We start from the raw sequence: 24,950 nt of genomic DNA, 5'->3' as shown, positions 1-24,950 counted from the left end.
TGTTTTGTGCCACTGCCAACATACTGGGGTAGAATTTACAATACCAAACTACATGACAATGCCCTAGAAAAGTTCAGTCATGAGCAAAACTTCTGGAACTATTATCTAAGAAGAAATATATGCTATTTTATAGCTGCAAGCATAATTTCCATTCTGACTGGACAAAACCAAGAAGCTGAAAAAACACTCCATGAACTTAGGGAGTCTGATCGTAAACTGGATAAACTTTCTGGGAAAACAGGTTAGAGATGCCTCATTCCATTTACAGCTGTATAAGTATGAAACAACTGCTTACTTCTAAAGTAAGAGGCTGATCATCAATAACAATTTCTTAAGCCCAAATGACAGTAATCTTTATTTCAGATCTTGATTAAAGAAGTATAAAAACATATACCACATGCCGGTGCCAGGCACACAGAAACACCCCCTGCACCCCCTCCAACAAACAAATAACAGAAGGTATGCAATTCCATCAGCGCAAGGCAGTCACTTCCCCTTTGACTTGCACGTACTTCCCACTTCCAGGTCAGCAACTTCCATATCATCTTTTGTGCTTCCCAAGCAACATACAGACCCAGAGCAATAACCAGCCACAGGAGCTGTGCCAAATAAGAACTCCTAGTTTATGCAGCTCCTGCTCACTTTCAAGGAATGATCATAGCCAGAGAAACTTCAGCTCTGTGCCTTCCTGACAGAGCTGTAGCTACATTAGGTGCTAGCCCCTGCTGTCCCCCAACAGTCTGCCTCACATACCAGCTGCCACCTTTGCAGCAAGCATGTGCTACAACACAGTGAATCCACGTTTGTACTGTAGTAGCCCTCACTTTAGGCAAAATTGGAAGAATAAGCACCATTTCAATTTGCCACACGGTTTATTTCCAAAGGCTGGTGTGGTTCTCTTGGCAAACATGACTAGGCTACCTTCATGTAACAGTTGTCCTCCTGGGCAAGAGCATGTAAAAGTTTAATTCTTTTCTCATTCCTCCTGTTGTTTTCCCTGAATAGTTCTGCTGGTCTTTTTTTAACTGCAGGTACCAGTCTAGAATCCTCAGTGTGAACAGTGAGACAATCAGAAGGACAGTGGTCATCCATACAAAGAGGAGCTGACAGCTTGTCTGAGACCAAGAGCTCCGGTGGCTCTGCAGATTTTAAGTTCAGCTCAATGCTGCCTAGTGATTCTTCTGACAAGTTAGCTGTCGAGCCACACCTTCCGCTTCCTACCTGTTTATTTTCCCCTTCATTTCCAAACTTCCTCAAATGATTACGTGTAGGGCACAGGACAGTATTTAGCTTGTTACTGCTGTCCTCTTGCATTCCTTTACCATTACAGTTATAGCCATTAGGGTTTGTTCCCTTTAGAGTTCTTTCTCTGTTGTTAAAATCTTGACAGTTCAGCTCTAACAAATGCAACGGCTGTTTGCCTCTGCTGGCATTTTCATCTTTGCTATCATTTGGCAGCTTGTTAGAGTTGATGATCCAAAGGCTGCCATCACTACTACTGTGTGCGACATTCTCACTAGAGGTTACACCTGGGACTATGCCACAATCAAAGCCCTGTACAATCAAACATACATGGTCATCTATCTTCTGGTCAGATTCATGGATGATGGTATCTGGCGGTGTTTCTCTCAGGTTGTTGTACAACACATGAATGAAGGGCTCATACAATGACTTAGAGATAACTTCACTGTCATTGTCAAAGTATGTACCATTACATCTAACTGCAGTATCAAAAGGTTGATAACCAGACGGTTGAGGTCCAACAGGGCAAGAAAGCATGTCGGCTGTCTTTTGAACATTTTGATACGCTACTTGCTTATGTATTTCCTCCTCTGGTAGGAAAGCTGAAACTCCATCATTTGCACGTGTGGAGAAAGATGGAAAATCAGTATGTTCTGAACAGGTGTTTTGAAAATCAAGCTCATTGCAGGGAGATCTGCAGTTGGTATAACATGTCTGACTGCTAGGGGGTCGATAAACTTGACCTCTGCAGCAAAGTTCTGGTGTCTCTGAAAGCTGGGTCAAAGGCAGCGAGGAACACACATTTTCAAAATGCATAGTCAAGCTACTGTTTGCCATAGACTGAGACATTAGGGTATCAAAGCTCTTATATGCAGAGCTACTTGGCTCCCTGAATGTGGGCACAAGAATATCAAAGCTCTTGTATGCAGAACTACATAGCTCCCCAGGTGGAGAGACAAGGGTGTCAAAGCTCTTGTATGCAGAACTACATAGCTCCCCAGGTGGAGAGACAAGGGTGTCAAAGCTCTTGTATGCAGAACTACATGGCTCCCCAGGTGGAGACACAAGGGTGTCAAAGCTCTTGTATGCAGAACTACTTGGCTCCCCAGGTAGAGACACAAGGGTGCCAAAGCTCTTGTATGCAGGGTTGCTTATTCTGTCTTTGTTGATCACAAAGGCTAGTTTATTTGGAGATTCCTCAATCAGGACAGATGAGTTACGCTGACTTTCAGAACTGCATGGAAAAAGGCTTTGATGAAGCATATGGGGAGCATCTCTTGCATCCAGAGAAGCAGAATTTGTGCTGGAGCTCTGATAGCCAGATTCAAAGGATTCTTCTGATTGTACTGACTTCTTGCTGGTTGTACTGCAATTGTACTCATCTTGAGAGGCTCTGGTGAAAGGGGAAACTCTATGAGAAATACCATATGTCTGCTGACTCTGGGCTGTGCTTTCTGTAGGACTTCGTTGAGACTCATTTTCTGACTCAAGTTTCTCAAAGGTTTTATTTTCACTTGTGATGACATCTGGGTCTTTATCATCTTTCATGTTGTTTTCATCTTCCAAGAGCTCAATGAACATGTTAGCTAGTGCATCATTGTGTTCGGTGTGCTCCCTGAAAGCACTGACACTGGTGTCACAAGACTCAAACATGGTGATCTGGTCATGAGTTTCTTCCTGGCTCTCAGCCTCAATGTCTGTTAAACATTCACAGATTTCTATAGACTCTTCAATGAGAATTGTCTCAGGGGTTAAAACTGCATTACTGCCTTTTGGAAACCACTCTCCAGTCTTGCTATGGCAACTGCAAGATTTCTCAGCGTTTCTGATGTTATCTTTTCCCTTGAAATTTTGGCTTGACAAACTTTGAGACAGACAGCTTTTGCAAATTCTATTTTTGGAAATCAAAAGGAAAGGACAGTTAATGTTTATGTAACAGGAAAATATTTTATGCCGTAAAGTGGAGGTGTGTCCCTCCCCCTCCCGGTTAATGTTACTTACATTTGTTTTTCCATATGACTCTGCTTTATGTCATGGAAAGGGAACTTAATTTCATCGATGTAGCACAAGACTGAAAGCTAATAAAAACAGAAATGAGTTTTAGAACACATGAACTGTATTTAGTATTTCATGTACAAGCCAGCCAAGAGCATTTATTACATATTCTATTTCTGGTGATCAGGAAAAGGTATTTTTTGCAAAGCCCTTAAATTACCTTGACATTTTTTACAACCAAATGGCTCTTTGCTGGATTTGGGATTTGATCCCACCATTCTTTCTTCACTCTGCAAGGCAAGAATGAAAATTGTTTGCTTTAACTGAATCTTGGCTTGATCAGTATACACTTCCCTCTTCTGTTCTTCTCTCCCTCTTAGCCATCTGCACTGCAGAAACAGGAAGTACTTGTTCCGTATATCTCCAAATGCTGCTTTTTCATTAACCTAGTGCAAAGATGTTTATGCTCTGTGCGTGACTGCTCTGCACAACCACAGTCACATGTTTTTCTAATTACGTTTAAAATGCTGTGTGAGACAGATAGGATCCGACTTTCACATTATCAGTATTTCTTTTCATTTTTTTTCCAGTGGTATTTAACCATCATTACTGGAACTGCGGCAAAGACTGAGTGCAAAACTGACAGACCTATAAATGCAGCCTGTTTTGGATACTCTAACAAGCCCATTCCAGTAAGACTAGTAGAAAATATTCAATTTTCTTTTCACAAAATGACAGTACAACTGATTTATGTTTGCTCTTAGAGTCTGAGATAAGCGTGCCGAGGAAAAGTCATTAGATTCCTGTACTACTAGACATTCAACTAAGCAATGGCAATACTGATATCTGTGCAAACTGCTAGTCTATATAACCTGTGAACATTGATACATACTTGGTAAAACAGAAATAACAAGTTACAGCTACTGCCATGATCAGGATGCAAGATATAGGAACAGCCATCTGCAGAATGTCTTCAGATGTTACTTGATAATCTGTTAAATAAAAACATATATTTACGTGTGTATGTGCATATAAACACAAGTACTGACAACACCAAGTCTGGTGTTCTTCTTTTGCATATTAAAGTAATGCTACTTTAGAGGATGTAAAATAAAGCCATAGCAGATAAACAGAACATATGCAGCTACCAGTGGCAATAGTACGTGTCATGTCTGAAAGGTCAGTGCAGGTACTTCAGTCCGTTACTGTTGGTGATTAAGGAACTGGGAGACCACATGAATTGTGAAACCATTTGTCAGCTCTCTGAGACAAACCTGCCACATAGTTTCTGGAATGGCATTATCATCTCTGCTGTAGTGCAGCTATGCTTCTTACCCTCACTGTTGTTCTTCAGGTTTTTTTTCTTTTAAGAAGTCAGCCCTCTAATGGTTAAAGTATTGCTTAATTTCCTAAGTATCTCTTGTTCATTTATACCCACTTGCGTAAACATTGCTTTTTAGTTTAATCATGTCTTCTCCTTTCCTGCTGCCTACTTCATGAAATATGCATAGAGAACAAATACATTCCCTTTCAGCCTTCTTCTCCACAAGACTGAAGGATCCAACTTCCCTTGGTCTTCTCTTCCTCAGTTTCCCCAAGAGCTGCTTTTTTGCATTGAGTCTCCTTGGAAGCCTTTACAGATTGATCCACAATATATTCAAATGGATGAAGATAACGATTCCGTAACTCTCCTCTGGTAACTAAAAGGCAGTGGGGTATATACAAAAGTGTTTATAAAACTGTACCATCCTTTTATCAAGCTGCTATTTGCTATAATACCTACCACAGTGAAATTCAACTCTGTCACTCCAGTCACTCCAGTAGGCTGGGTAGTCTGTATACTGGCACCGTACACTTGCAACGTAATCATAGCCTCTCTGCAAGGAGCTTGCAGTAATTTCAAAGCTTTTTGCCTGGTAGTTAATTGATTTTATAGAAACCTGAAAAGAAAGTAAGGAAGTTCACTGACTTCTTTATGGGAAGAAGGGTTAGTGGAAATAGTTAGATACCAATTGCATCATAAGTTTTCCTGATGTCTAAAAAGAAAATTAAGTTTGGGTAACAGAAGTACTGTATTTTAAATCCCTTCCCTTTCTAATGTAAACAGCAGACCACTTTGGGGTAGCAGTCAGAAGAGTTTCAGTCCTTTAAAGCTCAGTTTGAACCACCTTTGGGGAATGTGATCAGTAGCAAGTGTGCTCAGGAGCATGCCTTTGCTGGCCCTTACACCATTAGTCATGACATGGTTTCAAAGTCCTTCAAGACTTCTTTTAAAAGGACTTTTTAACCCTTGAAGCTCCAGAAATAGAAAATGAAGAGACTGGCTGTCTCTTACCTCTCCTGGGCGCTGCTTGCTCCAATATTTTATTTCAAAGATGACTGGCTGTCCAGAGAGCATGGATGGAGGGGTGTAGCTCTCCTCCCAGCTCAGATTGAAATTACCATTTTCAGCTTTCTCAATGGCAAGATTTCTGGGGGCCCTTGGCTTAACTGTATATTAAAACAAAACAAAACAAAAAAAAAACACAAGGAGAACAAGGCAATGAGAAAGCACTGACAGAAAGAAGCAGAGATAAAGATATTCACCAGAGACCAGAATCTCAGAGTCAATCCATTTTAGACCTTTTCACTACGCTATAGTGCAAGGATATAGAGGCCAAGACAGAGCAACTGCAAGGTCTTCATTAACAGGCACTGAATATTCAAGCTGGCTGAACAAACTTCAAGTTCTATTTTTGGTGCACTGGATGCAGCTTTCAACCTGCAGAAATGATAACAACTTGTACCCTCAAAACAACACGCTGTGCTGTAGGGTAGGCAGAGAGCTTAGGACCACTTTGCAGCCAGACCGTCCTGGCTACCTGAGTCTTAGATGCAGGCTGCTTATTCTGCTGAGGAGCAGCAGTGACATTGAGTAGGAAAGGAACCAGCTCACTGCTGTAGATCAAGATTTCTGATGTGGAAGATTTCTGAGTGTTTGAGATGACAGCGTTATGAACACACACTGGTTTAAACAAACTAGGTGCTGACAGAGATAAACTGTATTTATGCTCTGTCATGTGAAAGAGCAGTCATTAACCTTTCACCATGGTTCGTTATAATCCAACAATTACTGGAAAAAGCTCTGTTCATGGGCATGATTCAACTAGCATGAAAAATTAGAGGATGACAGAGAATGGAAGAATTTGAGTTGGGATAGTCTAGTGTCTTCTTCATCCCTGAATTCTACAGCCATGAGTGAAACGCACTAAATACACCGTTAAGTCCACAAACTGTGGATGGCTGGCAGCTGAGAGGAATAATCATTCTGCTTGCCCCATTACTTATACTGTTTCCTTTAGAATCTACTCCAGGATCAGGTTTCTACACCAAATGGACTTTTCATTCAAGCCAGCATGACACTTAACATGTAATAAGGAAAAACCATTCTGGTGTCATTAACGAGGAGTTAGCTAGGATTGCAAAGCCTGAAACCAGATGTCCTGGTGACAAATTAAACAATGTCTTACCAACCAGGGCTGGTGTAACACTGTAATTCCACATATCAGTCCCATTGAACTGTAAAGCTAGAACATAGGTGAGGCCCGATACAAAATAATCGGGATATATTGTACAAGTGCATGTGAAACTCTCTTTTCCATTCTCAGGGACACACACGTTTCTGAAAAACAGGCAGAAAATGATATGATTGTTTACACAGTGTAGCACAGTATTTCTTCAAAATGTGGAATCAAGCTTATCGATGTGTAGAGCCAATCAAATCTGAAACAAGCAAGCTCAAATTCAGTTCCCAGAAGCACTTTGTCCAAACAAATCCAGAACAAAAACTTACCCCTCCCCCCAGCTTCCAGATGACCCATCCTTCCCAAATACCCCTTGGCTACCTATTGGTATTGCACTAATGAAAAACTAACGATTGATCCCGAGCAGAAAAATTAGCACTAAAAGCAACCTTCACTACACTTTAACCTCCAAAGGATTGGACTGATGCTCCGCTAGCACGGGAACAGTTTTATTGCAGTGCAAATCAACGTATTTGGAAGTCTCAATGGAGAAATCATACTGTTCCCCTCTATGGAGGGGAATAGGAAAGCCCTGATATATGTTCCTCTGTAGAAGATGACAAGAATACTGCCTCCGCTGTAGAGCAGTGCAAACAGTCTGTCCATGAATACCAAGTTACACTGTATACAGAAATATTCACTGATGCTCCAAGTGAGACTTCATTTTACACAGGCTACAGCCTGGTAAATCATGTAAAGTTTCTCATGAAGTGAAGGTTTGGTAAACTTATGAGAGCCCTACCACTCCTACAAGCAGTACTTGACCAACACTCTGTACCAAGAACTAGCTGTCTAGCTGTACTAGGTCTGTCAAAGACTAGCTCACTGAACAGAGCATACTGTTAATTGCAACAAAACATTTTCCTCCTTGCAAGGAGGATAACCCTGACTATATTTAGTTGCAGGCACTCATAGCAGAGGGGAGAAATCAAAGCTGATAATGGCTGTAGGATATTTAAAGTTCCAACGGTAAAGAAGGTAAACCCTATTAAATTAAATACTCACTGGGGAGAGAAAATTTCCTCCCTGTAGTAGAGCAGGAATTCTTTGGAGCAGTTTGTCTGTGCAGGCACCTTCCAGTCACAAACGAGCTCTTTTGCAAAGTCACTAAAGCATCCAAATTCTTGTATGTGTCCTGTAGCTGTAACTAGGGAGAAGTAGCACACAATAAGAAGCAAGAAAATCAAAGGAATAAATGGAACTAGGCATAAACATTAGTTCTCCCTCTAAACAGAAGCATAAAGCCCCTATAAAGGAAGTAAGCACTTTTTTCATGTTCTGTGTAAATGGAAAAAGATGCACGTTACCAAGTATCTCCACCTTTCTGGAGACGTCATCTTTGAGAGGGAGGTTCTGATGAACACCAAGTTTTAATTATGCAAACTCTAAATGACCAAATTTTTTATCATAAAAGAGCATCATCTTATCTTTTATACACAAAAGGTTCAAAAGCCAAAAATGCAGATAATTAACAGATTTCGACCAAAATCACTGCCTACATACCTGAATTTATGCTTTATCCACAACTGTTTTAAGCTTCCCAAGTGCATACCCTCGGCCTCCCTGGAACAGTTCCCCATTGCAGATCTAATTCCTTCTTTCCTGCTCTACATCACAATTCCCCATAAAAATTTAGAATAGCTTTGGTTGATTTTTATAATCCTATCAACTGTTATTTTTCTGATAGTTCCTTTAGGGATGCTGCTAGAAGTTTTCTTGTGGCAGTTATACAAAGGACACATAGAGACATGATTTCATTTCTCTATGGTATGTAAATAATTTTGCTTACATAGCCTAGCACATTACTAACTCTCTATTCTTATCATTTACATTGCAAATTCAAGATTAGTTGCCAACAATTCACATGCTGTAATGTTCTTCAGCCACTGCAGCTTCAAAGACGACTTTTTCCCAGTGGGTGTCCGTTTCAGATTATTCCTCCAAAAGTTTTTGTTTTCATAAATACCTAATTTAATTCTTATTCTTCCTACACTTCTAATTTTCCATTGTCCTGAATTTTCTCATGCAAATTCTGCACACACTGATATAGTACAGTATCTGCAAATGCAACATACATGATGGCCACCTCTCTATTAGTGGGTATAGCGATACATTACATACCACTGTATCTACCACCAGACCATGTGGTACTTCAGTAAAAACCTGACTCAAACACTTAATTGTTTAGTACTGCTAATGGGTGGCTTTTTATCCTCATTTAAACCCATGTATCACTTTCATTTGCCTTCCTAGAAGGCCTCCCGTAAAACGTCATTAACAAGCAGTCCTGGATCACTGGAGTAAGCTCAGTAATCTTAGTGAGGCTCACTCATGAAAATGAGGATGTATGGCAACGTCAAGGAACCACTCTAAAGTTTGGTGAAAATCATAACCTAAATTGCCTAGTATACTGACTGGTTACAAACCTAGAACTGACTGCAGCTCATGGTTTCATTATTATTCAAATATTTAGAAAATGTTTTGCTTTAGTTGCTAAGGCTAGATAATTATCTTGTAGATAAGAATTATCACTCATATCCTTTCTGGGTGGCAGCACCACGTTTAGTTCCCTTTTGTTCTGAATGGTCCATGGTTCTTCAAAAACGAAACAAAAACCAAACAACCCAAAATCATCAGAACATCAACAAGTTAAAGATTAAGCTTCTATAATACCATAAGAGACACACTGCTCATTTAATTTAATAGAGCCATTACCTGTTTACCTTGTTACTGTTGTTTATATTTTGTTGTCCTTTATATTTTTATTGTTCACTTCATGATGGACTTTTAAAAGATATACTACCATTTTATTCCCATTAAAGATGAATTTCATTATTTTCCAATGTGTTAATGATCTTACACTTTCAAGAATACTGGAATTAAATGGAGCTGTTCTTGCTGTGTTAAGCTAGCAGATTTATCTTGCCTTTCAGCATCCTCATGTCTTTCTAGGACTCTGAACTATTTTCTGTATTCTTTTCCTGTGACCTTTTCCCTTTTTTCAACCCTGATACAATATGGTTTTTTTTTAAAACCTCATACATTTGAGAATTTTCTTTTGAAACCCCATACAGTAAAGAGTTTGTTTTCAGTTCATGTAGTTAGAAAAGGGAACTGAAATGCTGGATTTCTTTTTTAATTCTCAACTAGAGTAACATAATAAAGAAACTTGAAACATGTAGTTACCTAGTGGAAAAAAATATGTAAAATTAAACTTTGATAATTTACAGAAAAACTGGGATTATCTACATCAGATGACATAGAAATTATGCTCCTGCAAACCTTTACCCTTCTTATTAACCGAAATTACGAAATTCCCTGCAGTATGCTAGGGGCATATGGCTAAGAAACTTTTGTTTTTAAAAACAGCCTGTCCAAAAAAAAAAAAAAACAAACAAAACCAAGAACAACCAAACTGTAAAACCCCCCATAGACTACTGTGGAATAACTTAAAAGCTAGATGTAAGATTCATTTTTCAGAGAATGAAAGTACATTGTCAGAAAACATGATTTTATATTTCTAACTTCTTTTTATAATGAAATATCTTTAAAAGATACCAGCAAAATACACGTTCAGCTTCTTCCAGTTGAACTGTATCATATAACCATCATCTAAGAAGCAACACTAAAACATAATGCAGCTAAACATCTTGCCAGACCAAATGAAAGGCGTAGTGACAGAACATCACACACAAGTCATCTGGCCCCGTACCGGCACAAATCAGAATACATACTGTCTGAAAGCAAATACGTTCCAAATCCATTCAAATCCATCCAACTAAGTTTCCCGATTCAGCATTTTTGCACACTTTGGAGAACACATACTGGTAGATGCCTTTTGACAGCAGACCTATAGGCTCCTGTTCTTTTTCATGAGCATAGCTTCCTGCAGCTCTATTACTGGTTAGCCCACATGGCAAACAGTGGCAGCTATAAAAATGAACAAATCTGAGACTAATATTTTCTACTCTTACGAGATTTCTACAGAGGTGTTACTGGGTTATTGTCGAGCATCCTATTTGCAGCATGGTGCCCAGTATAGATTAGACAATGGGTAAGTAAAGAGGTGTCTTTTCAAACCTCAGTTTCTCCTTCTTGCAAATTCCTTTTTTTTTCTTGCCTGTATGGAAAAGGCCAATAAAATGAAGAGATCTAAGGCAAATTTTGTATTAGTTAATTAATCGTAATAGTGTTGCCTGCTAGTTATTCCTAGTCATGAGAAAAAAGATGTTGGAAAAAACTTCAATAAAGTAACTTAAAACATTAATAAATGTACCTTCGCTTGTTGCATATGAAAAGAAAAGGATCCACAGGGTATGCAGTACAGCGCTTAGGAATCTTGCCATCATTGATGCTGGCCAGGCTCAGAAGGGCAAGCTGTGCTGAAATTCTGCCAACAAAAGACATTATTAAAAGCTCACATCAGTGTCTCAAGTAGTGTAAGGGTGCAGTTTGTCCTGTCACTTTGCTAGATGTTAGGATTCAGACCTCCTGGAGTGCCCGATCCCTTTAAAGGTTGCTCAACAAGATGCATAGGAGAGTAAGAATAACACAAATGAGCTAGATGACTTACTTGTAAAATTTAAATTACAGAGGATACTAGATTGACACCAGCAGCGGGCCTACTTATTTCAGCTACTAGAAAAGGAACGTTTCTAGTATGCGACATATTTAAAGAGTAAACCCTAGACCAAAATATCAACATGCCTCTGGAGCTCTGTGATTCCTCTCAGATAACTGGAAGAATTTAAGAGCAATGTGTGTCTGATCTATTGATTGTAATACGATTTCCTCAAGTCCTATCACCAGTACCACAGTTAGTTAGAGCATCATCCCCTTGAAAAAGTTCTGAGCAAAGACCTCTAAGTTTTGCTTCAACAGAATGCAGATTCGTTAAAACGGTGAATAATTAGAAGCTGTAAAACATATATCATCATATAAGACAAGGAGCACAACTCCAGAGAAGGAAAGTTATGCAGCTTTTATATATTAGAATTCTTTAAGCATAGTGAAGTTGAGCTTTAATCCAGCTACAGTAGTAGGACAACCCTTGACACTTATAACAGATTTGAGTTTCACCAGCACACAAGACACAAGGAATTGGCAACAGATCAGAAACTCTGCTGTGGTATAACCTTGTTAAGTAATTAGCTTTGGAAAAGTTTAATGACCTTTTGGAAGTATGCGTATGAGCACTGTATACACATAAGAATGTGCAGCCTCAAAGGCATGCTACCAAAGCCATATTCCCTCAAACAACTCGTCTCAAAGCAAGAAGCAAGATTCTTGCAGCTAGCAAGATTCTCAAGCACAGCTACTGCATATTTGGTGCCAATTAGAATGAACGCAAGATAGGCAACAGCCCGACCTTCCCAGCTGAGTAAGGGACAGAAATATCACTTCTTTTCACAGAAAGAACAACACAGCTTTGATTTATATAGATATATTTATCAATAAAACTGATGTGAAGTGTAGCAAAAGAATCAATTTCTTCAACATATTTAACAATACTACTACTTCTTGTACAGTAAACCGTGACTTCAGCATGTCAGATTCAGCTCCAACGCAATTAACTCATATCCCAACTTGCAGTGCTCATCAGAAAAAGGCATGTCCCCTGATACTATTTCTTCCATTCTCACATGCATGATTAGCCATACTTTAAAATAAGCTTCCAAAGATTAAACACAGAAGATGTCAATCTCAGAGGTAAAGGGATGCGAACACTGACTGAAAATCAAAGACCAGAATGGAAACTTCTTTGTGATCTTATCTGCGGCAGTTACTGCTTATCCAGAAATACAAGACATACTTTAAAAATGAATTTCTCACGAACACTCAAGAGCTAAGCTGTACACATTTGGAAATAGACAAAACATGACTGAGCACAGTAGAACACAAATGCTTTCTCTGCTGCTCAGAAAAAAAGGGCAAACCGCTCCAGCATACAACACTCTTTCCCTTTTTCTTCCTGGTGTTCACAAGAGAGGAAGTGTTTGTTTTTTGGTCCATTGTTAAGTAATAGTGTCCCATGACTGGAGTTCCAAGAAACTCATAAAACTTTGGCAAAGAATCCTGTATCGCATAAGCACATATGAATCAGCAGATGGCAGAGAAAAAAATATCTCCCTCATAGGAAAAATGTTCTGCACGTGTTGATAAAAAAAAAAAAAAAGAGTTAATCCATAGTTCTAATAAAACAACAAACTTTTTGTTTGTTTTAAAAAGACAAGAGTTGTGGACTATAATCTAAACACAAGAGAAAATGAAAAAAATGACAATAGCTTGCATGTCTCCTGGCTCTTAAGTTTTTCTTTGTATCTGATGATAAACCTTAATGAGGTATACAACACACACACAATACTAAGTTCACAGCAAACCTAGTAATCTCAATATGTACGAGGAAATAAAGTGTAAAAGACAGAAGTGACTTTCCTAAAAACTATGAAAGAAATCTTTATCAGGGCTGGAAGCAGCCCTGTTTATTGGCCCAAGTTACAGGCTCAGATCAGTTACTCATGCCTGTCTTTTGGGAAGAAATAATGTGATTGAAAAGATTCCATTTAGTATCAAGAAAAACAGTAGCTTCTGTAATGGACTTCTAAATTAATTAGGGTCTTATTTCATCTACAGGCATAATTTGCAAAACAGTTATGTTCAGAGGGTAATTCAGGCACAGAACACAGATGAGAGTCATTTCTACCTAAGACTGCTTAATTCACCTTTACTGCTATTGTAGAGGTAAAGGACAACTCCCTGTTTTAAAACCGGACTTTTTAAAAGTTAAATTGAAGTACAGCTCGACTTGTTCTTTCTGATTTAAAACATTGGCTATAACTGTAGACTAAAATGAGATAAGCATTAAAAAACAAAGCAAAAGCAAAGCAGAAGTTCATCAACTGATTTCGCATCAAAATTTGAAAAGAAGTTGGGGAATCATTTCTCATTATTGCTGCTTTTAATTATTTCTTTCTCCAAGTGACAATACAAAATGGCAGACCTGCAGGAACATAACTCACAATACCTACTCTTTGACACTCAATATGACTGTTAGAGGCAACCGCACAATGAACATGCGTATCGAAAAAGAGCAGGTGCCTCAAAGTGGATTTTCAAAAGAACTTGGAAGTTGGAGTCCAGTATACTACATTAAGGAGGAGGTTTAGATGAACAGTTAGACTAGGCTCTCTTTAGAAAGCTTGGGATGACAGAAGACAGCAAAGGGCACAACAACATGTCATTTGAGCCTGTAATGAATGCAGTACTTTCTCATGACTTGATGAACTACAAATCATAGTTTGCAAGCAACTTCAGATATTTTCCCGTTTATAACAGACAGAATCTACAAGGACCACCGAGACTGGACGCCTTGACAAAAACGCCAAAGAGACAAAAGCGCCTAACGAGAATAGCTCACTCCCAGTCCTACATTTCTGAAACTCTGGTTCCAAGACTTCATCATGAATCGGTATTAAGCTCTCTCTGAACCTGTATACGTTGGGAAAAGATTTGAAAGAATGAAACCTGAGATTCAGGAGCAGCGCATCCATCGGCTCAGAGCAAGCTTATTGGGACAGATTCTCAGATCGTAGGATACGTGTCCCGGCTAGCGTGGTTTCTGCTACAGTAAGAGCCCTTGTGCCTACTGTAGCCATCGAGCAGGACTTCCAGCAGAAAGGAGTCTTCTAGGAGTTTTACCGGTTTTCCCCTGAAGATCAGTCGCTTCAAAAGCGTTTGAATTAAGCGGTCTCAGTAAGAAGTATTCCTGCCATTGCCGGTTTTAACGACACGCGAACCGTAGCGGCTTTCCGGCCGGGCCCGCGGAGGAAGCGGCCGATGCCCTCCCCCGCCCCGGGCCGCACCCCGCGGGCCCGACCGGCTCCCGCGAGGCCCGCGGGACCAGGGCTCGTCCGGCGGCGGCACGCCCGCTGCTTCCCGCCGCGCCCCCCGCAGCTCAGCGGCCGCTCGGCACCGGCCGGCACGGCGGCGCGGACCGAGCCGCCGCTCGAGGCGAACCGCACGAGGCCAGCTCCCGCCGCGGCCGGGCCCGCCGCTGTACTTGCCTGGTCCGGCGCAAGGCCGCGGCGGCGCGGCGCTCCCCGCGCCCGGCTGTCACTCCGCCGGCCCGGCGCCCTCCTCCCGCCCGCGGAGCCCTCCCCTGCGGCCGCCCCGCGGCGACGGCTGCCGGCCGCGTCCCGCCGCGTCCCGCCGGCTGCGCTCGCCTCCGCAGCCTCCCGCTGCCCCCGCCTGCGCGGGCGGCGAGCACGCGCGGCAGCCCCGCGGGCAGGCAGAGCCCAGCCGGGCCGGGCCGGCCTCCAGGCGGCCGCGGAACCGAGACGCCACAGCGGGCGGCGCGGCCGGGGACTTCGGGAGGGCGGGGGCGCGTCCGCGCCCCACAGCGCCGGGCGGCGAAGCCCCGCCCCGCCCTCCCCCTGCTGCCTGGCCCCTCCTCCGCCGGAGCCGCGGGAAGCGCGTCCCCGCCGCACGTCACCGCACGTCGCCGCACGTCACCGCACGTCGCCGCACGTCGCCGCACGTCACCGCACGTCGCCGCGCGCCTCCGCCCGCCCGCGCACGGCCCGGGGCAGCCGCCGCCGCCGCCGAGCGGGTCGGTGGCAGGCGGCGGCGGCGGTTGCGGAGCCGTCGGGCGGCCGTTGGGGAGCCCAGAGCCGCCCCCGGGGGTGACGCGGGGGACCCGAGTCCCGGCGCGGAGCAGCGTGCCGCGGGCTGGCCGGTTATTTGCTCTTCGGGATTGGAGGTTTCTGGAACCTTGTCTTTCTTTGGCTGCGTGGTCGAGGAATTTCCCGAGCTGATTTTACTTCTGGCGTTTCTCGGCACACGCAGAGGAGGGTTTTCTGTCCTAAGCAGGTTGCACTCTAACTAGACAAGGTGCTTGGATGAGTAGCAAACAAACGCATCCGATACAAAACTATGCGAGACGTCCTGCGGACTGTAGTGCGTAATGCTGCTGATTTGGCCTGGGGCATGACAGCGCAATGCCCGCATCATTTTATTTGGTGGCTCAAAGTGTTAGGCAAAATTCATTGGACTTCTTTTGCATCTTTCTCTTAGGCTGTTGGAGTTAGGCACTGTCTGTTTGAAGAACAAGCTGAGCCATCAGCTTTTTTGCCCTGATACAATGGTAGAGAGTCGAACTGAAATCTTACTTATGCTTGGGGTGTATTATTTGTAATTTGCGTAAATATATGCATTAATTTCAGTGTCTGTGTCTTGCAGCATACGAAGTCTGGTGGAAAGCTGCTATGGCAGCTCAGATGTCTGATGCTCATCGACGGTTCTTGCAGGTCCTGATGTCACACGGGATAATGGAAGGATCAGAGGCTAGGAAGTTACACAGGCGCTGCTGTGAAATCCATAAAGGTGTGTCTCTTTTGGAGAAAAAGTGGAGAGATGGAGATTTTTTTTTCTTCATTTGTGATTTACAAATAATTAGATTTCTGAATACCATACACCACCTAAAAAAGTTAGAAAACAAAACAAAACCAACAAAAACTTCAACAACGTGTTCTCTTTCTTTCCTGAAGTTAAAAGAACAGAACAAAACCCAACAACACAGCACTATGCAAACTAAGTTTTAATCCAGTCAGACTTACTCAAAACATTTTTTATTTTAGCAAAGATTTTTTTTTAGACTGTGTAAATATATATTTTTAAATATATTTTGACATTGGTAGCTGTGAAGTTTCCAGAACGTTTTCCTTCATACTTGTTTGGAAAGATTTGCTTTGGAATATAATATGAAGTGTATGCTGTTAATCCATGTCAAGTAAATCTGTCACACGACTAATTATTTTGTAAGCTGGTTAATTCTAATACATGCAATAACAAACTCAATTTTATGGCATGTGGAACAAAAGTTTTGTTGTGTACTGTCTAATTTGTTTGGAGTTCACGTTGAGACTTCAATGGTACAGAAATGTGTAATCAGCTCATGATTTTTTTCAGAGATCTGCTCACAGATCAGAGATCTGTGTTTCATCTTCTCTAATTTTGAAAATGTGGTGGGCACAAACTGAAATAAAGCTGAAATGAGTGATGTGTTTAGCACTAATTAATTAGTTGGTTTTAGGTATCTCAATCACATTTTCCCAGAAAATAATTAAAATAATAAAATTCCTGTATTTTCATCATTGTTTATGAATAAAATTGAAAAGGACAAAGAATGTAAGAACAAAAAGAGTCATTTAAAAGGAAGGATCAAAATGCAGTTCAAAGTAGTGATTTTGACCAATTGCTATTGAAAGACAGAAAACTCCAGCAAATGTAGTTTCCATTACACATTTTAAGATCTGATATGCACTGAAGTTATTTGCTAGCTCTCTAGTATTTAAGACTTTTATTTTAAAAGTCTTCTGAAACGTTACTTGGGGCTTTCGGTCATTTCAGGATGTCTAAGCGATGGTAACTTTAGCAGCACAAGTGCTAACGATTCTTTTTCTCTGTTAGGAGGCTGTAGGGACTGATGTGCACAACCTGTTGTGAACTCCATCTTGCTTTGTTGCCAGAAGTGGAGTCCTTTCTGGGTGATGGCACTATTTATGTATTTTCCTTAGTTAAAATGAGTCAGGCTCCATAGGTATTCAAACTCTGAAACCAAAAGAGCTTATTTCAGCACTTCCTCAAATTTTTGACTGAAAAAATGGAACAGTAGGAAAACATGGTTGGCCTTTGAAGGTATACTCCTGTATTTGTGAGAACCAAGCCACCGTACTTTTGTAAAAGAATTTATCATAAATGCTAGAGATGGCCTAAACCGGTAAGGTAGACATAACCAGCTTGTTGTGTGTTAAGAAAAAAGAATCTGTAGAGAAAAAAACTTGACATCTAGATCCTGTTTTCAGTGTGCAGGATCAGAGAGTACTGCAGTAAGAGTTGATAAGAGTTACCATTCATTAGAAAGGATTATTTATTAGAGGGATTTAGAAAAAATGACTCCGTTGCAACTGCTGTGTAGCAAGTACTTCATATTTTGTGTCAGTGTGCAATGGAAAAGTTTGTGAAATTACTGAGATACAGTACTCAGACATTTTATGCCCTAGACAAGGAAATTACTTCTGTTACAAAACAAACAAAAAAAACCATGTACAGTAACAGTTACTAAATCATAGGATTTTTTAAGGTACTATATTTTATGGGAAAACTTTGGAAATTAAGACCTTTCAAACAGTTTAATCCAGTGTTTCGAAATTAAGAGTAGTCCTGGCTCTATTATGCATCTGCTGTACTCATGGTACAACAAGGTCTTCTTAAATATGTTATTTTGAAGTACTATTGACATGTCATAGATATTTTTCCACAAGAAAAAAGGACAAAAAGATTCCTGTATACACACAGAATATGAAGATTGTGCACACTTAGTGAAGGAAGATCACATTAGTCTGTGTGGTTTCTCAGCAAATCTATTAAGTAGCTGATTTCAACTAGTAATATATTTGAATAAATGGTTTCTAATTCAATCAGTTGTTATTTACTGTTTAATGATAACTTTGAGCCCTAGACTGCTGAAGTCACCAGGAGTTTGCCACTGACATCATTTTCTTTTGGATGGAAACTCTTGAGAGTATGTGCTGTTGCTGTGCAAGCATAAGCCACAGAATGTACTCCAGAGTTACGCTAAAGTTCACCTTAATTATGTCTGTGATAAAATTTCTGCTACTATTTCATTTGCTTATAGAGCATGACACAAGATATTAACAGTGTATCTAGAGAGCTATAATTTTAAGTTTGCTGACATGTAACTTGATTGTTACGTGCTACTAATTTATGAAATAGAAAACAAAACAAAAAGCAAACAACAACAAAAAAAGAATCCCTTCTGTATAAATGAAAGAAATCAAGTATATTTTTGTATTGGGTATGAGAATTTTTCCTGGTTATGTTTTATTTTCAATTCAACTTAGCTCAAGTCACTGTAATTAATGAATTAGTGTGATAAGTTCCATACAGTGAAGCTAAATGTTTGGTCTCTCTTTCTGTAAAGTCTGATTTTCAAGGAGCTGAACTTCTCTGAAGGTTAGTAGTCAGCAGCACAGGAAAATTGTCCTCTGCATCTAGTGGACCTGTTTGAATTCTGCCTCAATAACTTAGCAATTAATTACACCTAGGAAAAATGTTTCAGCAGGTAACATATAAAAAGGTTTGCCTGATGTGTTTGTTTTTTTTTTCCTCTGTGTTTTTTTCTTACTTATTTTCAGTCTACTATGCACATGATAAACTGGATGATTTCATCACTACTATTAATATCCAGCTACAGCCTTTGTTTATGCAGATCCGGAAAGGAATGTCTGAAGGTGATGGGAGAGCCCATTATGCCTTAGTAAGTATGTGACGTGCTGCCATCTTGTGGTTCTGGCTTCTGATAACGAGTGCATACACGGAACCCCATGGAACAGTAGTTTCCTGTGTCTGCTATAAAATTAACTTTTGAATAACGTGCCAATAAAAGGTATGCATGCCTTCTGATTGTAAACTGGGCAAAAAAACTAACTGAATCTAAGTGCCATCTTTGGATGTTAAGAAGACTGAATTACTTAGGGATCCTTACAGTATAATACAAGTGCTATTTAGAAAAATCAGAACTGAAGGCTGCATCTGCCATCATGATGAGACTTACTCTTAGCAGTGTCTTGTTTTGTTTTTGTGCGGCTATTCCACTGTTATGCTGACAGCTGCTGTAGAAGCTACTTGTAGAACGGAGAAGTGTGAAGATAAACTGCCAAGAGCGTAGGTGTGTGGGAACAGAACATGGCAGCAAGGACCACAGCAGTGTCTGATTTATTTAGCGTAAACATTACTTAAGTGCTGAAGTAAGATTTCTTTTTCACAGGAGACTCTTTTTCCTGAGAGGAATTTTTAAACTAAAAAACACAGGGAGCTTTCCAACATGAGTTTTCTTTTTCTCAAAATAAAAAAAAAAATAACTTAGTATAAAGGGATGCTAAAGAATAGGCTAAAAAATTTCACTAGATGCTCCGTAATGCAAATGCCAAAGAAGGAAGGTTATATAGTGATTTCAAAAGACCATAGAGGAGGTCTTCTAATACTAGATTCTGCTTTTAACCTTCGTGTGTCATTTTGCCAATTAAGTTGAGCTAGTAATAAATAGCAGTAGTGTGTACAATAGGAATATGAAGTATCATTAATTGTTTTTCATAATGAAACAAATGTGTATCACAAAATAGTTATTGCTACTGTCCAGCAGCACAGTTATCCTGGTGGAATATAGTTCTACTGTATTACTTTGCATCATGTGTCAGAATTTGGCATTTTTTTCTATTAGCTTAATATAAGTTTAAGATTTGGGCCTTAAATTCTTTGCACTTGTCTACCTCCCTTTGTTCCAGGCTATGGAGGGTGGGAAGTAGGATTGTTTAAGAATTTGGACTAGGCAGAGGCAGCTGTGGAGAACATGTGGTTGGAAAGGTCAGGGGTTTTAAAGAAAGGAGTCGGGTACCCTCCTTCGTGCCACTTAAAGAAGTGACATTTATTTCACTTAAGAAATGACATTCGTTTAATTTTAAGATGATGTATTCTTTACCCAGGGGGATCTTTTACAATTTATGGTGTGGGAACACACGGGCACCTTGAATTGTGTATTTTTTTTTTGTAGGTGAATCTGGCAGAAACTGAAATTACTAAAATGGCATCTGACTATGCAGAAAATGAATTAGAATTGTTTAGAAAAACTGTAAGTATGTCAGTTAGTCGTTAGTAAATCACATTATTTGAGAAGGTACTCTGTTAAATGAATGGAAATTTGAGATGTGTTTCAAGAATTAGTTTCCATCTTGCATAACTTTAATAATAATTAATTTTATCTCAAATCAAATAGGGCATGTGGTGTGAGAGATGGGAATATATACAAGTAATGATTGCCTGTTGAATGAAAATCACTTATTGATAAAATGTAGTTGTGAATGGGGGAGTGCTCCTTGGAGTTAATGACTTGGTATATCTTCTTTTAGTTAGACAAACATCCTTCCTCAGCAACTTTCTCCTAGATGTTTCAGTTGTGATTGCTGAATTTTTCACTGTCTTCAGTAGTCTAGTAATAATACACTGTACATTTTAATGTTATTACAAAAAAGTTATTACTTTGTTGATTTGAATGGAAATGTTTGTGTGTTGTTACTGCTGTTGCCAATTTATTCTGATTAATAAAATACTCAGAATACTGATCATCAAATAAGAAAACATACACTTGAGAAATTTCTAAAGTTCCAAATAGATCTACTGGGCTGAGATGCCAGGACATGCAATGTCTAGTTTCATATCAACAGACATTAATGAGTTGTGATCATAGCTTTGTATCTTGCATGTTTTAGTGAATTTTCTAGAACTTGGAAGACATAATTTCTTCAGCCATTAGACTTTCCTTGATTTTGCACTCTAAATAAAACTGTTTTGTATAAACTAGAAAGCGGTGTATTGATTGTTCTGTGACAGCTGCTGAACTGGTAGTATGCAGAGTCTTCCCACCCTCTTTATTGGGGTAGAACCTATACAGCCATGTCAGCACTGCAGAAATGGTATTGTCATCGTGCATATTATTACTAGCATATAATCTCTGCATTCTGCTCTGTGATAACGTGTAGCAGGAATATTCCCAATGAGAGAATCTCTAAAAATTGATAATACTGCTATAACCTCTGTGTGCCAGATAGGTTCAGCAGCGTTAATGAATCCAGAGTGCACTATCTTAGTTTAGTAGTGAAAGACTTTTCCTTAAAAGAACATTGGCAGAGGTCAGATAACAAGAAACAGATCTGTCACTTCTGAGAATGCTAAAGGGTTGCAGCTTCATTTAGGCAGCACTGAACAGTTGTACTGGGAAAATGCTTTCTTGGCAAAGATTAAAATTGTCAAGGTAACAATGATGGCTTTAGCTTTTGGCCTCCGTTCTGCAGTTCTCGTTCCAGCCATATACTGCAGTATTTATCAGCATCCATACATATGGGTGGTTTGTATGGATGCTGAAAAAGCTGCACATTACTATAAGGTATGTCTATCTACATTTTTTTTAGCGATTGAAAATGTTTCTTTCTACAGATGGACCTAATCATTTTATCAGAAAATGGCTTTGCCTGTTCTACAGATATTTTAAACTTAGCTGACCAACTTAAGACAAAGAAAATGAAGAAGAAGGAAGCAGAACAAGTGCTGAAAATTTTTGTGGAGGATAATTGGCTCTCTGAGGTAACTGCTTTCTCTTTTAAAGCGTTTGTATTTTAATAGGTCCAGTTGTTATTTTCTCATGGATGTGATGGCTGAAACTGTAGCTGTTTGTTAATGAATGGTAGCAAAAAAGGTTTTGTTAGGCCTATGCTTATTGGTACTCCAGTCAATGATTTTTGCAGAAAAGCTTGTACGTTTACAAGCAAAAAGTCCTCAGGTAGGTCTACACAGGACAACGAGGTTTCAGTTTCCTGTACCTGAGTTAGTGTGGGTATCTGTGCTCAGCCCTGCATTAGAACATAAATGGCATCCTTTGTACACATGAGCATGATATACTTAAAACTTGGAACAGAAGCTGGGGAAAAGCTCTTTAGGTTGACCAGTACTGTCAGTTACATTTAGAATTCCTTGAAAAGCAGTGAGGCCAAGCACATTGAAAACTCCTGTATCGGAAATGCAGAGTTTTGGAAAAATTGGAGAAATGGAGATTAGTTTTACCATGTGGACATGACAATTACTTGCCATGAAAAGTGAGACCTCAATCCCTTTTCTCCTGGATTTATCACATCATAGATCTCCAAACTGCTGCCACATGTTTTCTTACGTTAGAGAGATTTTCAAAGACACCTCAAGTAGTAAATCTTAGATGTCTAGAAAACCAGTAGAAGTTCTGCTAATGTTCAAATGAAGGGTTCCCAAACCATATGCCTTTAAGGAGAGCATGTATGCTCCTCTGTACCTTTTGGGGACTATATTTGTTAAAGGTGTGAGATTTTTTTCTTACAATTCTCTTAACAAATTAATTCTGCCTCATCAAAAGTGTTTCAGCTTTGCATTTTATCAATGTCAGAATGTTTGTTTCATGATGGCAGAAAAAACTTGGATATCAAATGCTTGCTAACAGGTGGTGAGGAAGATCCCAAAAGGAAAAAGGAACTAAAAGATAGTGCTAATCTCATCATTTGTTTCCTTAGAGAAATGGGGAATATACTCTGCATACTCGCTGCATAATGGAGATGGAACAGTACATTCTCAGCACCTACCAAGATACAGCAAGAAAGTGTAACATCTGTCATAGCCTTGCCATCCAGGTAACAGTTTGATTACTGCAGCAGGCCTCTCTCGATGGGCTTGTCTCATAGCAAAAGTTTGTGATACCTTCTCAAGTATTAGGCAGACACTGAAAATTCTGGTGTTGTAATCTGGTAACGTTGCCCATGTATATAATATTTGTTTCAATGTAGATATTTTTATCTTCTGTCTTTGGAAAAAAATACAGTATAAACTTGGAGGATGGGAACTCACCCAAACAAGAACATTATCGTGCTGTCTTACTTTCCAAAGCCAGCAGGCTAGAGATGAACCCTTATCCTTAAACAGGCATAACAGATAAGTGCTAGCTGTCTCATCTTTGGACCTTACAAATGGTAATCTTCCGTATGACAACCATTCATCTTTGGTTTGGGGATTTTGGCTCAGAGTGAATATGTATTTATATATAGCACTACTAAAGGACTACGTGTTGATACATGGCAAGTTTCCAGTTTAGTCTTGCATGAGAAGTTACAGCATGAAGTCCTATTCCAAAACTACCAAATTCTCTTGCTCCTTGCCACTGAATCTTCTCATCTTCCAGCTAACGTGCTTCTATAATATTACTTTTTCCATCCTAATTGCTCTCCTTTATTGCAGCTTGTTGTTGGGCTTTCAAGCTAAGTTATATCCATACAGGAAAATAGCATTTCTTAGTTACCAGGAGAAAAACTCTTATCCTTTACCAGCCTTGATTTCCAAGTGTCTTCTAACTGTAATATGTGAACCATTCTCAGGAATAAAGCATTGCCTATCTGTATTGTGACAACTTTATGTTGAACTGAAGGACAGATTAGGAAGGTTTTCTAGTAACACTTCTGATTTCAGAGCCAAGTATGTGAAAGCTGTGGAATTGCAATGCATTTACCTTGTGTTGGAAAGTACTTCAAAGCTCAAACTGAACCACGATGTCCTTATTGTAATTATTTCTGGCCTCACGAGATTCCAGGTACCAAGCAATATATTTTAAAAAAATAAAGCAACATATTTAAAAAAAATACTTAAGAATGAATCGTGATAGTCAATGGCACTGCCAGTGTTATTTACAATTGTAGTTGAATATCAGTTGTTTCTGGCTTCAGTTATATATTTGAGGATTAACCATCCTTGGGCAACACTGAACCCTGAAACTGCAAAAATTCTATCTTATGGTCACTAGCAGATCCAGTGAATACATTTATCATAACATTAAAGTTTGGGGGGATGAATAGGAACAACACACAAACATTTGGAAATACTGAGTTTCTAAGAAGATAGGAAACTCTTTAAGAATTTCTCCATTTAACCAGGGAAATTGGACATTCTGAACAGGAGCACAGGAATATGTAAAGCATTTTAAAAATCTGCAAGTCATACAGTATCATCACGTTTTTTTTCTGTCATTAACTTTGCTTTTTTTCTTTCTTTATAGATATGAGTCGGATAGAGTCCCAGTCATCATCAAAAAGAGACAGCAGAAGAGAGCTTCATTCTTAGCACTAGATGATGTTAGTAAAAATTACTTTCAATTAAGTTTTTTTCCCCATTCTCTGGCAGAATAGCCAGACTATATTGTATTCATTAGTAACAGTACACTTAAGTGTACTTTTTTTTTTCCTGAAGCTTTAAGAGGCTTACAATAAAACAATCACTGACCTCTTCTCCTACACAGTTATGCCCAGACAACTTTCTTGGGGGTGGTTGTGTGTACACTCTTCTCCATGTTCTTGGGTTGGGACTCTCAGTGCATGTTTGGGAACAAAAAATGTAAATGCTTTTGCTCAGTCTTGAAAGCTGAGCTATGCCTGTGAACTATTAAAGCCTGTGTCAGCTACTGTGTTCCATATTTGTGTGGTTTCAGTTGTACAACTTAGAATGAAACCT

At 39.8% G+C, this 24,950-nt stretch overlaps 2 protein-coding genes across 8 annotated transcripts; one reads left to right on the top strand and one right to left on the bottom strand.

Annotated features, from left to right (window-relative positions):
- Positions 1-335: 335 nt before the first annotated feature.
- Positions 336-15,126, bottom strand: IL4R (interleukin 4 receptor). Of its 4 annotated transcripts, none has more exons than XM_040575191.1 (10): positions 14,864-15,126; positions 11,077-11,190; positions 7,806-7,947; positions 6,747-6,898; positions 5,573-5,727; positions 5,021-5,177; positions 4,130-4,229; positions 3,458-3,527; positions 3,244-3,320; positions 336-3,133 (listed from the first exon to the last, which is right to left on the bottom strand). In XM_040575191.1, exons 2-10 carry the CDS (start codon positions 11,147-11,149, stop codon positions 913-915), a joined length of 3,147 nt encoding a protein of 1,048 aa, XP_040431125.1. In that variant the 5' UTR covers positions 11,150-11,190; positions 14,864-15,126; the 3' UTR covers positions 336-912. The 4 variants fall into 4 exon arrangements, with proteins under 4 accessions (XP_040431125.1, XP_040431124.1, XP_040431126.1 ...); XM_040575190.1 differs by lacking the exon at positions 14,864-15,126 and adding an exon at positions 14,325-14,688; XM_040575192.1 differs by lacking the exon at positions 14,864-15,126 and adding an exon at positions 14,499-14,614.
- A 213-nt stretch (positions 15,127-15,339) lies between these two features.
- NSMCE1 (NSE1 homolog, SMC5-SMC6 complex component) lies at positions 15,340-24,910 on the top strand. Of its 4 annotated transcripts, none has more exons than XM_040575207.1 (8): positions 15,344-15,558; positions 16,038-16,181; positions 19,016-19,137; positions 20,431-20,508; positions 21,870-22,016; positions 22,970-23,086; positions 23,916-24,036; positions 24,499-24,910. In XM_040575207.1, the coding sequence occupies exons 2-8, from the start codon at positions 16,064-16,066 to the stop codon at positions 24,561-24,563; spliced, it is 768 nt and encodes a 255-aa protein (XP_040431141.1). In that variant the 5' UTR covers positions 15,344-15,558; positions 16,038-16,063; the 3' UTR covers positions 24,564-24,910. The 4 variants fall into 4 exon arrangements, with proteins under 4 accessions (XP_040431144.1, XP_040431141.1, XP_040431142.1 ...); XM_040575208.1 differs by lacking the exon at positions 15,344-15,558 and adding an exon at positions 15,666-15,689; XM_040575209.1 differs by lacking the exon at positions 15,344-15,558 and adding an exon at positions 17,268-17,344 and having other exon boundaries at positions 16,043-16,181.
- Positions 24,911-24,950: the final 40 nt, after the last annotated feature.

The sequence above is a fragment of the Cygnus olor genome, chromosome 15 (genome assembly GCF_009769625.2).
Source record: "Cygnus olor isolate bCygOlo1 chromosome 15, bCygOlo1.pri.v2, whole genome shotgun sequence".
Taxonomy (NCBI): Eukaryota; Metazoa; Chordata; class Aves; order Anseriformes; family Anatidae; genus Cygnus; species Cygnus olor.
The sequence above is the reverse complement of the archived record's forward strand: the minus strand, read 5'-3'. Positions and strand labels throughout refer to the sequence as shown.

Coding starts and splice junctions, on each gene's coding strand:
- IL4R (XM_040575191.1), bottom strand. CDS start 11,149: ATGATGGCAAGATTCCTAAGCGCTGTACTGCATACCCTGTGGATCCTT. Junction 6,899..7,805: donor GAGGAAATTTTCTCTCCCCA/GTGAGTATTTAA, acceptor CCTGTTTTTCAG/AAACGTGTGTGTCCCTGAGA. Junction 3,321..3,457: donor TGGTTGTAAAAAATGTCAAG/GTAATTTAAGGG, acceptor TGTTTTTATTAG/CTTTCAGTCTTGTGCTACAT.
- NSMCE1 (XM_040575207.1), top strand. CDS start 16,064: ATGGCAGCTCAGATGTCTGATGCTCATCGACGGTTCTTGCAGGTCCTG. Junction 20,509..21,869: donor TAGAATTGTTTAGAAAAACT/GTAAGTATGTCA, acceptor TTCTTTCTACAG/ATGGACCTAATCATTTTATC. Junction 23,087..23,915: donor GTCATAGCCTTGCCATCCAG/GTAACAGTTTGA, acceptor TTCTGATTTCAG/AGCCAAGTATGTGAAAGCTG.